Source organism: Primulina huaijiensis, chromosome 8 (assembly GCF_012295235.1).
Source record: "Primulina huaijiensis isolate GDHJ02 chromosome 8, ASM1229523v2, whole genome shotgun sequence".
Classification (NCBI taxonomy): Eukaryota; Viridiplantae; Streptophyta; class Magnoliopsida; order Lamiales; family Gesneriaceae; genus Primulina; species Primulina huaijiensis.
Window position 1 is genome coordinate 21,894,702 of NC_133313.1, and position 16,007 is coordinate 21,910,708.

Sequence of the window (16,007 nt, forward strand, 5' to 3'; positions counted from 1 at the left end):
CTCCTTTCAGATAAAATTATTCGTGGGAAGACTTTATTCTTACCCCCAGTAAATTTCAATAAAGGATCTTACAAAAAGTTGTATACGAACATATTAAATATGTTCACATTTTTATGAAATATGCTAAGAGTTTTAATTCCTAAAATAAATTATCATCAAATTACTTAAAAAGTTGTAATTAAATTTGTTAATATCCAGAATGGTAGGAAATTACAAAAAAAAAAAAAAAAAACTATTTAAAGTGATTGATAGTTATATTTATGTTTTTGGGACCGACTATTTCAAATGACGGTGATGTTTCCTTTTTATGTTTAACTATTTTATTCAATGTATTATTATTATTATTATAAATATACAACACTTTAGCTTCAAAAAATTCAAACAATCATTCGCTAGCCCTTATATATATATATATATATATAGTAGAAATAAATAATAGATTTAGGAAATAAATAAAAGCATTTACAACAAATTTATTACTAAAAATCAAATAAAATATTTCTAAAAATTAAAAAGTTATATGTTTAACAATCGTTTGGTTTGTATTTTTTACCTAAACTTTAACGAGACCAATATTTTTCGGTTTGAACAATTTTAATACTGATCCAAGCCATGACCAACTAAAAACTGATCTCAACCAATTGTTTGATTTGGTTCAATTTTTGTTCACTTTAATTTTTTAATTTAAAATATGACATTAAGTAGGGATGAACATTTTTTTTCAAGAGCAGATACCTAACTCGACTCAATTGTGTTTTTTAGTGTTCGGATATTGAATTATATAAAGAATTCTTTTTGAATAGGTGTATTTGTGACCCGACTCGGTTCGGATCCAGCGTACATTTAATCCTATATATTGATTTTTAGTATCTTTATTTATGTAATTCAATATTTAATATAATAATTAAATATAAGTCCAAAAGCAGGCAACGCGGTATCAATTCGATTATTCACTTCTTGAAACTTGTTTCAATTTACTGTTTTTGATTTTGTCGCCTTTATGCGGCACCGTTTTATAAAAAAAAATTAATCAGCTGTTAAGCTGAAAATTCATAGATTTCAGATCAATAACCATCTTTCCAATCTGATTATTTCCTCTAGAGAGCTGAGACGAAAATGGCGAAATCGAGCGCGGACGATGAGGAGCTGCGGCGTGCGTGTGAGGCGGCGATCGAGGGAACCAAGCAGAAGGTAGTGTTGTCGATTAGGGTGGCCAAAAGCCACGGGATCTGGGGCAAATCTGGAAAGTTGAGCCGCGGCCACATGGCGAAGCCTCGCGTTCTCGCCATCTCCAGTATGCTTATTCTATTCTTTCTGAGCATATGGATATTTTGTTTCTTTACATGTGCGTGTACGGATGTCTATCATTTGTATTGAGGTTACAAGGATTTTTATGACCGATGTTATTTGAATACTTTGATCAGTTTTTGGAGTTGATTGCTTTGACATAATTGGTTCGAATTCTGTTTTTGGATGTGTCTGCTAATTAGCTTAAAAATGGCTTCTCGAGTTTCGGTGAGCCGACAAGACCTCACTTATTAGCGGGTGTCTATTGCTAACCTTACTGCTTCTTCTTTTTTTGTCCCTGTTAAAGGTTGGTATGCTGATACCTTTCGGTATTTTATGGAGGAAACGGGCACTGTAGTTGTTCCATCTCAACCGTAGTTTGAAAATATTTGATATTTTCCTGCTATATTATTAGCTTAACGGAGATTCTGAATGGTTCTTTTTCATGGTTAACGAGATACATTTTGATGCTTCCCTGCTATCCAAGTCAGTGTTGTTGTTGACAGAAGTTGATTGGCAGACCTTTTTTCTACGATTGTGCCATGAAAAATAGAAAAGCAAGTTTTTTCTTCCCAGCACTTCCTTAGCAATAGGCTTAATCTGAAAAAAACGCTGAACTTCTCAACTTCATCAACATATTTTTAAAATTTTAGTAAATGACATACAAAGATTCTTGTCTGATATCATCTGTTTTTTTACTCTTGTTATGAAGATAGTTGGTAGAAGTGTCACTACTTTTTTTTTTTTTTATACAAATACAAAAGATTTCCTATGATGGAAAAATACTATATTTTTTCCCCATAGTTATTAATGCATCTAGGGCCTCTAGGCTGAAGGCTTAGCAAACTCTGCACTTGCGCCTTGACGCAAGCTAAGACATCCCCTCTATAATGAGAGTGTTACGATGAATTGCTTTTAAGGTTCAGGGTGCATATTAGTGTGTTTTAAACTCGATGATAGTAAATTGGCAATCCATTTGTGCTCATAGACTAAAAACTATATCTTTTATTGTCATTTGATGGCTTGTGAAGTTCATCTTGGATTATATCTAATGTAATCCTCTTCAGATATTTAGATTCTAAGATATCATTCTTTTTTATGCTTTACCTCAATCAATTGTGTACCTTGTGCTACTACTATATCTATGCACCTTATGTTTCTGTAACTATCATGTAACTCCATTTAATTCCTTGCAGCAAAGTCGAAACTCCAGCGCACCAAAGCTTTTCTTCGTGTCTTAAAATATTCAAATGGGGGCGTTCTTGAGGTAACTAACAATTTCTTTGTTCTGGGTTTCTTTGTTTGTTAAGTTTATATGATTGTGTACCGTTTTCAAGTCCATTTTGTTTGGGATATGTATGGTGCTTCGCTAAGATTGAGAAAACATATTGGCAAAGAAAACATATTGCAAATCATGTGATTGTTCTGTGAAATGATGATTGGCTGGTAAAACATGCATACTCAGAAAATCTATCAACAGCGCTGAAATTGAAAACCAGCGGTTACCAGTGGAGTTAAGTTTAGTTTCTATATACTGTGGGCACTTCCTTGCTTTTAGCAAAGTAATCTCTTCATGTAAAGTACTTATTTCAGGAATGTTTAATGTTTGTTTAGATAATTTGTCCCTTCTGTCTGTAGCCTGCAAAGTTATACAAGCTCAAACATCTGTCGAAGGTGGAAGTTGTGACGAATGATCCAAGCGGATGCACTTTTATGCTGGTAACTTCTATAAAATAGCTGTTCCATGAATATCTACTTTCTCTTGGCATTCAAAGTTGCTGCACATGCTATAAGCTTCTCTTCTTCTCAAATACAAATCTCACCAAATTTATCCATATTTTTTGAAGGGTTTTGATAACCTTAGAAGTCAGAGTGTTGCTCCACCTCAATGGACAATGCGCAATGTTGATGACAGGTATTCTTACTGCTGGTGCAAGTGTTGCTCATTATTTTGCACATTTGTCCTGTGATCCTTTCCTTTGTGTACATTATTGTTTCATGTCGTAGGAATCGTCTTCTGCTGTGCATCTTGAACACATGTAAGGATGTGTTGGGTCGTCTTCCTAAAGTCGTTGGTATAGATGTTGTGGAGATGGCTCTTTGGGCTAAGGTGCATCATTTCTCAGTACACTCACTTCACTTTGTTATATTGTATGAGAGAAACAATTCCTATTACACTTGATATCTAGTGGTTTTTGGTCATTAATACTGGAGGACTATTTATGTGGCATTCACGATGTATGTTTACCTCTCTCTGATTTGACGGACTCATGGTGATATTTATGGCTTATTCTTTTGGAGGAGATGTTGATGGTCTGATTTGTATTAAACGTCTAGCATCATGTAGAACTTCTGTATTCATAGATGATAAGTGTTCTCTGCATATTTTTATACAGTGTTTATAAGCTCAAAGAGATGCATTTTTTGACAAATATAAAGTTGTCAAATAGAAATATATTTATTACTTTTCTATTCAAATAGAAATATTCTGCTATGTGCTGATTATTTACATAAATTTGAAACTAACCTAAGCTTGGTGAACATCATCTACTTTGGCAACAAGAAAGATGAATTGTTTCATGATTATGATTATCTTATGATTTTGATTTGTTATTTACTTATTATTTTCACCATCTATGATCTAAAACTTGGAGTCTGCATTACGCTTTTTACAGGAAAATACACCAGCGATTACTAAGCCACAGGGAAACCTTCAGGATGGGCCTATTACAGAAACAGTCACAGAAGGTGAAATGAAAGTGACTGTTGAAAGGGAACTTGTATCTCAAGCCGAGGAAGAGGATATGGAGGCTCTTTTAGGCACGTATGTACTTTACTTTTGGAGTTACAGTAAATATACTCCATTGAGATTATGGAATGCTATGTTTAACGCACTCTCAAAAAGTAAATACAATGAATGCTACGGTTTAGAAATGAAAATTTGTTTTGGGAAAATTGTGATGTACTCAAGCATAATGTTTTTTTGCACAGTAGAGGGATAAGAAACTTTTAAGTTGATTGAATCTTCAGAGAAGAGTGCCTTATGATGTAATGTTATTGAGATGTGCTAGTCCTAGATGCATGAGAGAAAGTTGACTTAGTGTAATAGTTAGGTCTATTTTGGTTTGTTGCGCTGACTTGAGAGGTAAAATGGATTATGCTTAGAAATTAGAGTTTTGAGTGTGACACAAGGGGCTATGCTGACTTGAGAGGTCAAATGGCTAATGATTAGAAAATTAGAGTTGTGTTTGGGACACAAGGAGAGTAATTATCTTATAAAATATGAAGATTTAAAATGAAGGACAAGTCATAGTAAAAACGAGCAACCAACCCATTAAGGAAGCCCTATTTATAGGATACTATTTGATAGTTAAAAGATCACATTATCTGCATTTGTGCTGTACTGAATAGATTGGTTGATTTATTATGCTATTCTCATTTTAATCGCCTATGGCAATTTGAGCTAGGCCTCTTAACTCCTTGTGCTTTTGTCAGTACTTTCTTGTGTTACTTGAACCTGGAGCTGATGTTATTGATAACCACTTGACTTGCAGCTATGTCATGGGAATTGGTGAAGCTGAGGCATTTTCTGAGCGTTTGAAGCGAGAGCTCCAAGCTTTGGAAGCAGCAAATGTGCATGCAATTTTGGAGAGTGAGCCTTTAGTAGTTCAGGTAGTTTTCAGTGCAAGTTTCTGTGTCTCACCAGGATATTGTTTTCTAGTATTTGGAATTTGAATAATTTTCATCGTTATCACCTATGTTCCAGAAAGAGATCTTTTTATTCTCCTCCAGATTTATCATTCACTGCCGGAACTAAAGTAAAAATGCTGCATCTTGGTGCTGCATTTATTTTTTAAGGTTTTTCATTTGCATAGAGAAAACCAATATCCATATTTTACATCTTTGGATGGATAATTCAAATACCCCAAGTTGATGGCTGGCCGTGTGATATCCTAGAACACAAATTTATTTGTGTATTTATATCCCTTTTTTTCCTGTGTTTTCAGGTATTGCAGGGGCTTGAAACTGCCACCAACTGTGTTGAAGACATGGATGAATGGTTAGGTATTTTCAATGTCAAGCTGCGGCACATGAGAGAGGACATAGAGTCTGTATGTATCTTGGCTCATTGTTATAAGACATGAAATTGTTAATAATTATGCTTGTTGTGATAGGATTTGCAATTTATGTTTGCTACCTAAGTTTAGCTCCTATTTATACATTGAGCAAAATCCAATCTCATCAATTTGTCTTCTGCCCATGTTACCGCTGTTACTAAAGTATTCTGATGAAATCGTTCCAACTAGTAATTTGGAACAACTTAAAAAATGTGTTTACCTCTCTTTTCTTACACACTTGAGTAATCTTCTGTGATGTGCAGATTGAAACTCGTAACAACAAGTTGGAAATGCAATCGGTGAACAACAAGTCATTAATAGAGGAGCTTGAAAAGCTCCTCGAAAGACTGCGCATTCCTTCTGAGGTCTTTCTGTTGTTACTTAGTTCTTTTATGAATTAATTGAACTGTTTGTGTTGGATGGTGTGCGCTTTGCGCTGAAACCTTTTATCCCCAGGCATAGGACATTGTACATGGCAGTTTGGGTTATCTGTTTTTATTTTCCATTGAATGGCAGTATGCGGCTTGTCTGACTGGGGGTTCATTTGACGAGGCTCGCATGCTTCAAAATATTGAAGCCTGTGAGTGGCTAGCTAATGCTTTATGCAGCCTTGAAGTGCCCAAGTTGGATCGCAGCTATGCAAACATGAGAGCGGTATATAACATTTCTTGCTTGCCTCTGCTTTGGTTCTAACAAAGTTAGTTTCAAATGATATTTTATTTTAAAACGTGGTAAAGTATACTTGGATTCTCCCATCTGAACTGATGACATCTTTGTTCTGTTATACTGTTGATCAACTAATAGACTTTTGCATGTTTAAATATTGATCATAAATTCTTTTTGTAATAACCACTTCATGGTTAATTGTTATTGTTTCTTTCCATTTCACCCTGAATCCATATATACTTCCCTTTGAATTTCACTGTGAAAGACTAAAGCAGGGTGGGCACTTATGATGCTGTTTATATGATTTACATGTATTATAGTTTGTGAAATTTAAATAATGTATGAAGCTGGCCATATCATGAAAATCCGTTGGTCACCATAGGGTAAAACCAGCTTTTATAACATGTAAAATGGTAGCACTAATTGAATGTAGTAAATTTGTGCTTGAAATTTTTTAGAAGGATTTGCAGTAAGATTTTTTAGATCATTCGATAGTTTTGGGCATTGTTTCTATCAGAGATTACTGTGAAACTCTTACAGGTCAGAGAGAAGCGGGCTGAACTTGACAAGTTGAAAAATACTTTTGTTAAGAGGGCATCTGAGTTCTTGAGAAATTATTTTGCTAGTTTGGTGGATTTCATGATAAGTGACAAGAGTTATTTCTCTCAGGTAATATGATGGAAAAGATGCTTTATTTTTAACTATTACTGATCAATAGAATGAGTTATTTATTTGTTGCTGCTTACCACTGGGTTTACAACAGCGTGGACAACTGAAGAGGCCCGATCATGCTGATCTGAGGTACAAGTGTAGGACATATGCTCGTCTTTTGCAACACTTAAAGGTAAAGCAATGAGTTTTTTGCCAGTAACAGTCTGTTTGGTGCCCTAGCCTATCTTTGTTCCCTTTATCACCTCCTAATTCTATTTCAATCTTTTTTTTTGACAGAGTCTTGATAAAAATTGCATGGTCTCATTAAGGAAAGCGTACTGCAGCTCGCTGAATTTTCTTGTACGCCGTGAGGTTAGGAAATGGATGACATATTGTTAATTTTCTATTTGTTTACTATCTTTGATATCATTATTTTTTATTTATTTGGCCACATGTTGACTTATAGTTAGGTTTTGAATCAATTGTTATTCCTTGATTAGGTTATCCATGAACACTTGGAATTGCCTGAGAAATATGAGAAGGTTACAGATGATTTTATGTAGACACACACTTTCACTGCATTGATGATTATCTTCGCGATGATTAATAAGTTGGAATCCACAATTTTTCTAATCAGTGGTTAACTTAATAAGATGTTTTATAGTTAGGCATTATTCTTCTTATTTTTCAACATTTAGAGTGCAACTCCACTTTTCCTAAAATTGTTTACTTTTACTCATCAGTAAACAACTCTATGACTCTCTTTTCATATATGTATACTCTTCTTGAGCCTGATGAATATGGCATATACAATCAATGGTGTGGATAGTCAAACTTCTACTAGAACATTCCAAACACAATTGATTAACAACTCATCATATGTGCTACGGGTCTTGTGAGTGTTTCAGCATCCATTTAGGGTCTATAGATCAATATTCATGTAACTCATTTGAAACGTGGTTTTAAACTTCCATGCCAGGCTCGCGAGTTTGCCAATGAACTTCGTGCAAGTACAAAAGCATCAAGGAATCCAAATGTATGGCTTGATGGTTCTACAGGGTCTAATCAGAATGCAAATACTTCAGATACTTCAACCGTTTCTGAGGCGTATGCCAAAATGCTCACAATTTTCATTCCACTTCTTGTGGATGAGGTTACCATTACACCTTATAAACTCCCTCCCCCCATCTCTCTGTCCCTCTCTTGTGATCAGTTGAGTACTTCTGAGAAAAATAATTGTTTATCAATTGCAGAGTTCCTTTTTTGCACACTTTATGTGTTTTGAGGTCCCAGCACTTGTTCCACCTGGAGGTGTTACCGATGGGAACAAAGGTGTACCTAATGATACTGATAATGATAATGATGATGATTTGGGTATCATGGACATTGATGACAATGACAAAGCTGGTAACTGTTAGTTTGGAAACTCTTTCTTGGTCCATTCCATTTGACATTATTCATCACTAATTCCATTTTGATAGGTAAAAAGTCTGCCGATCTTGAAGTATTAAATGAATCCCTTCGTGATTTGCTTGATGGAATTCAGGTTTGTTTAGTTATAGTAACCTACATTTCTTTGAATTACATGGACAATTTCCATGGTCCTATGGATTATGGAAATAATTATCCTCTGCTTCTACATGTTGACTTTTTAGGAAGATTTCTATGCGGTGGTGGACTGGGCATACAAGATTGATCCTCTACGTTGTATATCTATGCATGGAATTACGGAGCGCTACATTTCTGGTCAGAAAGCTGATGCAGCAGGGTTTGTCCGAATTTTACTTGATGACTTGGAAATTAGAATTTCTACGCAGTTCAGCCGCGTAAGTAGTAGTCCTCTTCTCATTTATCCATCTGAGTATAATATTCTTCTGCATAAAAATGTTCTTTATTTCAGTTTGTCGACGAAGCTTGCCACCAGATTGAAAGAAATGAGCGAAATGTTAGGCAGTTAGGAGTCTTGTCATATATACCTAGGTAAACTGAAAGATTCCATTCTTGTAATTATGTTGGTAGATTTTAGTTTGTGGATAACTGCTTTCTGTTGTGTTGGGAAAGGAGTTTCAGTGCTTTATGCGACAAGGCTGTATTTATTCTTCTTGACTATGAATCATATGATAGTGCTTCGTATTGCTTGTTTTATTTTGTCCTATTTAAATTTAATACTTGAGAACTTTGGTATTTTGTTGAATTTGTTACCAAGATATTACTTTTTAGCAACTCTGAAAATTTGAAGAAAAATCTTGACTTTATTGTTCCAAAATTTGACTCTGCAATTAGATTCATTCAAATGTTAGGTTGGTTGAACTCTAGTCTAGGGGCTATTTTTCACTTGGATGCCTAGTATACGGGGAGGAAACCCTTTAGTTCAATTCAGGATGTTGGCCCTTCAATGTGGCAATTACCTGGCGTTGCCTACTTATTTCACCTCTATTGTGGGCTTGGCTTTGTGTAAAAGGGGCTGTGGCGATGCATGTGCCTGCTCATGGGTTCATTTCATTCACTACCTTATTTTTTGTCATTCATAAATTTATATGATTTGGCTTTTGTTTAGGTTCTCTACTCTTGCAACCCGTATGGAGCAGTATATCCAAGGACAATCAAGGGATTTGGTTGATCAGGCATACACAAAAATTGTGAGTACTCCCCTCACGATCTTTTTTTAACATTTTAAAGATTTACTTCTTTTGTTAACAAATGATCCAACTATAAAGTGGCAGAGCAACTTTGTTGAGCTTAATTGCATATGCATCAAGAGTGTGCTTGGCTGTATATACAGATAATTTTTGTAATTTTTTTAAAATGGTAGTAGAGAATGCGAACACGACTTCAAGTACTCTTCTACTGGTTGGCCCACCTGGTTACCTGGTTTGTTCACACTTCACAATAAACTTTCTACAAACCTTACGGAGAATCTCTCTCTGTTTTTTTTTAATGAAGTGAGCACAGTTTGTTAATTTGGCATGGTATGTGGCAAATATTCTCAATGAAGTATAACTTTCATTATACAATTTGATAAACTTTAGTTTTGTGTGGCTATATTGGCTTCCATTCAGAAGTTGTTGAATGTTTTCTGTCAGTGGAGGAATCTGTCCTTTTAAAATTATCTTAACTTGCTTAGACTTTTATGTTCTTGAAAGGGATCAGCTTTCATCTTGCACTAACCTCTTGTTCTTGTGACCCTGCAGTCTTATGTGCTTAATGATTTTAATCTGGTTACTCTTTTCCTTTAGTTAATGTTGGTGCGTATTTTTCTGAAATGGTTGAAAACATTACATTGCAGGTCACCATAATGTTTGTGACATTGGACAAAATTTCTCAGACAGAGTTAAAATACTCTGATATTTTGCTATTAGAGAACTATGCAGCTTTCCAAAACAGGTAATCAACTTCACATGTATTAACATAGAATATATTTTTTAGCTCTCTCTCTCAAACAAACCTTTTATACTGACAAGCTTGGTGGAATTTGCAGTCTGTATGACCTAGCCAATGTTGTGCCTACTTTGGCAAAATTTTATCACCAAGCAAGTGAATCTTATGAACAATCTTGCACACGCTTCATAAGTACAATCATATACTATGTGAGTTATCGATTTTATATTTTATAACTTCTCTGTTGCCTAACTGCTGTATATTGCACATTAGATTTTAAATGATTTATTAGCATTGTTTTTGTCAAAAAATTTAACAAAAATTTATACTGATTCTACTCTCTCAACTGCAGCAATTTGAAAGGCTTTTCCAGTTCGCTCGTAGAATTGAAGATTTAATGTACACAATCACGCCAGAAGAGGTTAGTATCTGGAGATAGAGGATGATAATTTTCATCATACTCGAAGATATGCGATGATACTTGAATGGATCATGATCTTTTCTACAGCTTGGGGTGAAACATTTTTCCTGCTGATATGCACAAGACCACGAACTTTTAATGTTTATTTTTATCACATGTGAATAAAAGTACTTAGCTGTTGTTATTGAGCCATGGACCACTTGTTTCGTGGCACTGTGTCTATGAGGTTGGAGAGAGGTCTCGAGATTGAGATCCTAGAGCCCCACCCCTCCCCCAGCTATAAAATTGTAGTCATTCTGCGATACTTGAACAATGAACTCTTCAATAAAATAAAATGCTGCTTAGCTTAAATGGTTCTGGATATATGATTCGATTATGAAAACAGTGTGTTTATTATGTCCTTGAAGAGTTTATCAAAATTCAGGGATAAAGTGTAAATTTTGCAAAATTTACAGATTCCCTTCCAGCTTGGACTGTCAAAGATGGATCTGCGGAAGGTCGTAAAATCAAGTTTGTCTGGGGTATGACAATTTACTGGCATTGAGAATCGCTATCTGTCTTGAGCTGTGGTTGCTGATAATGCAATTGTTTTTGTAGGTTGACAAATCCATTAGTGCAATGTATAAGAAATTGCAGAAGAATTTGACCTCGGAGGAATTGTTGCCTTCCTTGTGGGATAAGTGCAAGGTATCTCTTTCTCATATGAAGAATGCGCCATTTTAACAAGATATTTCACAATCATGATCGTTGGTTATATTATTTTTTTATTGCACCTTATTTATGTAACAACTAAGTCCTGAAAGAGATGGTGGACGGACATATGATTTTCCGAAATGTGTAGAGAACATTCTTATTATGATATGGATGAACTTTTTACCTCAGTAAGATCCTATTGAGATGTATCTTTAGTGGACAAGTCTCATTTATGCATAAGAACGTTGTTATTCCTTTTAATATTTTGGAAAAGGAAGAACTAATTCATAACTGGATGAAGATAAGAAACACTGTTTACATATGCGTGATTTGAAGTAAAGCTTGTCTGCTGCATTGAGATGCCTTGTCAATCCAATTCAACCTCCATCTTGTGACCTGACCAATTCCCTATGCATTATGTTAGAAAATTAGAAGCTTTTTTGAATTGACCGAGTTGTTTAGGGTACATTTCAATGTGTCCGCTATGCCCCATTTTTTAGTTTGGAGAGGGGATTGTTACAATTAATTTTTCGAACTTCAGACATCGTCCCAAAGTTTGGTATCTATGTGTCAGATGCGATGCCTTTTGTTTTTTTAGGGAAAGTTTCACGCTGTTATGTTAAGGAACTTCTCATGCTATGATCCATGCCCTTCATATTTTTTATTTCCATTATCGTGTTCCGTATATTATTTCTCTGAATTGATTTACAACGAATTACATTTTTGCAGAAAGAGTTTCTTGACAAATATGACAGTTTTGCCCAACTTGTTGCCAAGATCTACCCGAGTGAGACCATTCCAGCGGTCTCTGAAATGAGAGATCTCTTGGCATCAATGTAACAGATCGACCATTTCTTGTAAAGGTTGGTAAATTTTTAGTTGTAGGGTCGTTTGGTTTGCTCGAGTTGTACGCCCAATTTAATTTATTTCTTGAAAGCCTCTTAGTTATGATGAGGCTTCTTTGAGGTCTTGTATGTAGCCTTCGGAAGGTATATTCTTGTTAACTCTCATGTTCCATTGAGGCAGTATAAAAAATTTTCGTTGTCACACACTTCGCTGATGGTTGGTCGTCTCTTTCTTCGTCCCTTTGCTAATTGTGTTCCAGTATCTAGTCTCTTTTCCTTACTTAGCCAGCGGACCAACTGAAGCTATATATTCCAGCACTAGTGGATCAACGATCCGCCTGCTTGAACATGATGTTGAGCTCGATCCAGCACTCAATTACAAGCTCGAACTTAATCAAATTAGGCAGACGGGTATGAGGAAATTAGATAGGAATGAAAGGGCGATTCCAACTCATTGATTATCGAATAGTCAGTCAATGGAGATGTAATTCAAGAAAGGAACGAATTTTAATAATAATAAAAAAAACTGATATAGAGTAGGAATGTTCATCAGTTGGTTTGATTTTACACAATTTTGAAAATTTATCATCCAAAATTGAACATATAAACTTCTATTTAACATTTTATCCAAAATATAAAAAAAAAAAAAAATCGATTTTCTGTTCCGTTCAATTTGAATTTTCAATTTCAGCCAATATTTGAACACCTTCTAAAAGATGACTCATAGTTTAAGTGGGAACTTTAGGCGTAGGGTTAGAACAAAATAGTGGAAATTTTTCTGAAAAATACCACTCGATTCACACAATTATGGACGAAAATTTTCTTGTTTCATCTTTCTCTGACCATGATATAAATTATATACAATCGAGTTTCACGCTTGACATATTCTTTGAAGTCTATTTCAAATCGACAGCTCTGCAACTCAAGCAGAAGATCAAATTCGGTCTCTTAAATTTTCTCCACGTGAATTGAATTTATAACCGATGAGATTGTGAGTCACAAGAAAATAAATAAACAACCAAAAGTCCTATCTTCTTTAATAATAATAAATGAAATAGAGGATCACATGATGACAGCTTTGTCACTATACCATCACACTACCGTAGATTCTTACATTAACGTAATTACTCACAGTAATATATCGGGTCATCACACGACTTGGACCAAGACGACGATGATGAACATGAGGATGGTGATAGCAACGACCACGACAGTTACGACGATGACGAGACCGAAGCACCGTATGATTTTATTATATTTTGTTGATATTTATCGCACATTTTAGTTTAAATATCAGTTGAATTTGATTTTTTATATACAATATCAATCGAATTCAGTTTGATATGTATTAGTTTAATGTTTTTTTGGAACAATTTTAATTTTATTTATTATGTTTAATAAATATTCAAAAACATCATTAAAAAAATTTCAAAAAAAAAATATATTGATACGTACAATATTAAATATAAAAAAAATTATTCATTATTAAAAATATAAATATTATAATTTCAAAAATATTATTTAAAATAATTACATAGTCAATTTAGTGACGATTTTTACCTCCGACCGATAGTGACAACGGTAAAAATCGTCGCCAACGAAATTAGAAACGGTTTTACGGTCGTAAATCTTTTTCTGTAGTGTATATACTATTGTATCCTGAAAGTGTTATATCGGATGTCAACACAATTTCTCATCTCGTGAAAGAGCGATTCTTGAAAGTATGAATATAGACGCAGAAGACAGAAGCACAACTCCAGCGTAGCAGGCAAGATCCAAAGGACTCGTAGTTGTCAAGTACTTGGATTTTTCGAGGACTTCCACTTGAAGAATCAATATTACAGCATGCCCGATTTTCGATTTTGCTTGCATAACGGATCGCATTTTGATCCATGATGAGAGTTTCTGAAATAACATAGGAGAAGAATTAACACAAAATTGGACTAATATACAATTGTTGGTTATAAAATGAGCCTAAAAAATTATGGTATTTTAGACCTCATGTTTTAGGGGTGAAATGTATTTGATTTAGGGAATTTTCTTTTTAACTTTCAAAAGGGATTAGTGCAATTAGCCTGAATTTCAACAATATTGCATTATTATTATTATTAGATACGATGAGGGTGCAACAAGTCTTCCATTAACAAAGGAAGATTTTATGCCTCGAGACTGAAATTGTTGGACGAGGTTGAAGCTGAATACTCTAAAAATCTTTTGCGGTCGCTGCTTCCCACAAACATGATATGCATAGCCATTCCAAATATAAGCATTGCAATTCCAACCAGGAACATATCTGCACACAAATTAAAACCCAAACACGTTAGTTTTAAAGATAAATTAATCAGTGGATTTTGAAAAAATATATAATAAAATGTTGAACATACCCATAGCTTCGATTAATAGGAGCACCACGTGCCCTTGTTCCGACATTTTGGACATGGCATGGAAGTATTGGAAATATGACTCCAGTATCAGAAAACACCCCTGCAAGTGATTTGAAATACATGCGTACGTATTATTTCACGAGCCAAATTCGATTTTTGGTGAAGTGGGAGTAATTGATTACCTGAACGAAACAAAGTACAGAACCAATCAAAGATCCCGCGACTGCTAGCAGTGCAAAAAATCTGCAATCTATAATAACCTGCGATAAGCAAGATTCATCAATTATTTCCTAACGGGGCGACTAAAGCGTATGTTGAGACAGAATAAATTAAATGCAGAAAATTATTCAAATTGGAAAAGAAAATATTTGAACCTCATAAAAATAGCATATGGACAGAATAGTGAAAGAAGCTAAAAATCCTAATTTTTTCACCTTTTCAACGAACATTTCAATATGAAATCTCCACGGCCTTCGTCTGGTAATGAACTCAAGCAACTGAGACATCACTTCTGCAACTTTTGCAAACAACAAGGCCAAATCCACAGTTTTATTCGCCTTAGTCTCCGAAATCAGTACGCATGCTGAGGGGGTGCCGGTGGCCTGTACCGTCACTGGCTTTCGTACACCGCCAATGGTCGGGGTATGAGTATCAGAACTCAACCCGATATCCCGCAGGCACATTTGTGTCCTATGCCTCGACCCCATCAGTGAAAACGAAGAACTCGAGACAGTTTCAGTAGAAAATCCAAGCCCCGTAGGTAATTTTGACACCCTTAGAAATCTGGCGGCGGTCATTGATGGTCTGAGAAATTTCAAGAAATTCTGAAATTAATCCTGGTACATAGAAAGTGGGGTTTTCATGTAGTATAAATACGCGGTGCATGTAATTAAGGGAAGATTCGTGGCATTTTGGCTGAAATTGTCTCTATTGGAAGACTTTATCACCTTTTGCTCCACGTTTCTGAAAGGCCTGATTGTTGAATATTCGGACAGCGTAGTCCCAAGTGTGAATTTGATTTTCTGGTATTAATTCTACGCCGGACACGTGGCAATGGTCTCTTTTGTAGGAATTTGTTTGGTCCAAAAGTCATAAACTTTTGAGCCGTCGGCTTGGTCACCGGCGAAATCGAATTTGGAAGGTGTAAAAATCGTTTATACTTTGTACGTTGTCTGTTCTTTTATAAACCGTTGCTTAAATAGTTGAAGAAATTTCAATTTTTTGATCGATTTTTTTAAAAAAATAAAAAAAATCAAAATCCCATCTTCATGCCCTAAAAACTTGTGTGAGACGGTCTCACGGATCGTATTTTGTGAGACCGATATCTTATTTGGGTCATCCATGAAAGAATATTACTTTTTATGCTAAGAATATTACTTTTTATTGTGAATATCGGTAAGATTGACCTGTCTCACAGATAAAAATTCGTGAAATCGTTCCACAATATACCTATTCTTTGATGTACTCATCTATAGCTAAGATCTATGATTTATCATATTATAAAAAATATAATTTCATTGGTACATTACATACTATTGCCAATAACTCTCGGCTTGAAGGCGGG

General features: G+C 34.9%; 2 protein-coding genes across 2 annotated transcripts; one reads left to right on the top strand and one right to left on the bottom strand.

Annotated features, from left to right (window-relative positions):
- The first annotated feature begins 1,004 nt into the window (after positions 1–1,004).
- Positions 1,005–12,263, top strand: LOC140982788 (exocyst complex component SEC3A-like). The gene is made up of 25 exons (XM_073449490.1): positions 1,005–1,294; positions 2,484–2,554; positions 2,926–3,006; positions 3,135–3,202; positions 3,295–3,397; positions 3,963–4,111; positions 4,842–4,959; positions 5,295–5,399; positions 5,669–5,770; positions 5,922–6,059; positions 6,612–6,740; positions 6,835–6,915; positions 7,020–7,094; positions 7,702–7,875; positions 7,976–8,129; positions 8,204–8,268; positions 8,378–8,548; positions 8,623–8,702; positions 9,280–9,361; positions 10,009–10,106; positions 10,201–10,309; positions 10,453–10,521; positions 10,977–11,042; positions 11,119–11,208; positions 11,944–12,263. Exons 1-25 carry the CDS (start codon positions 1,117–1,119, stop codon positions 12,052–12,054), a joined length of 2,667 nt encoding a protein of 888 aa, XP_073305591.1. The 5' UTR covers positions 1,005–1,116; the 3' UTR covers positions 12,055–12,263.
- Positions 12,264–13,615: 1,352 nt separating this feature from the next.
- LOC140983409 (uncharacterized) lies at positions 13,616–15,359 on the bottom strand. Its single transcript, XM_073450458.1, has 5 exons — positions 14,878–15,359; positions 14,626–14,703; positions 14,444–14,543; positions 14,222–14,352; positions 13,616–13,964 (listed from the first exon to the last, which is right to left on the bottom strand). The coding sequence occupies exons 1-5, from the start codon at positions 15,238–15,240 to the stop codon at positions 13,740–13,742; spliced, it is 897 nt and encodes a 298-aa protein (XP_073306559.1). The 5' UTR covers positions 15,241–15,359; the 3' UTR covers positions 13,616–13,739.
- Positions 15,360–16,007: the final 648 nt, after the last annotated feature.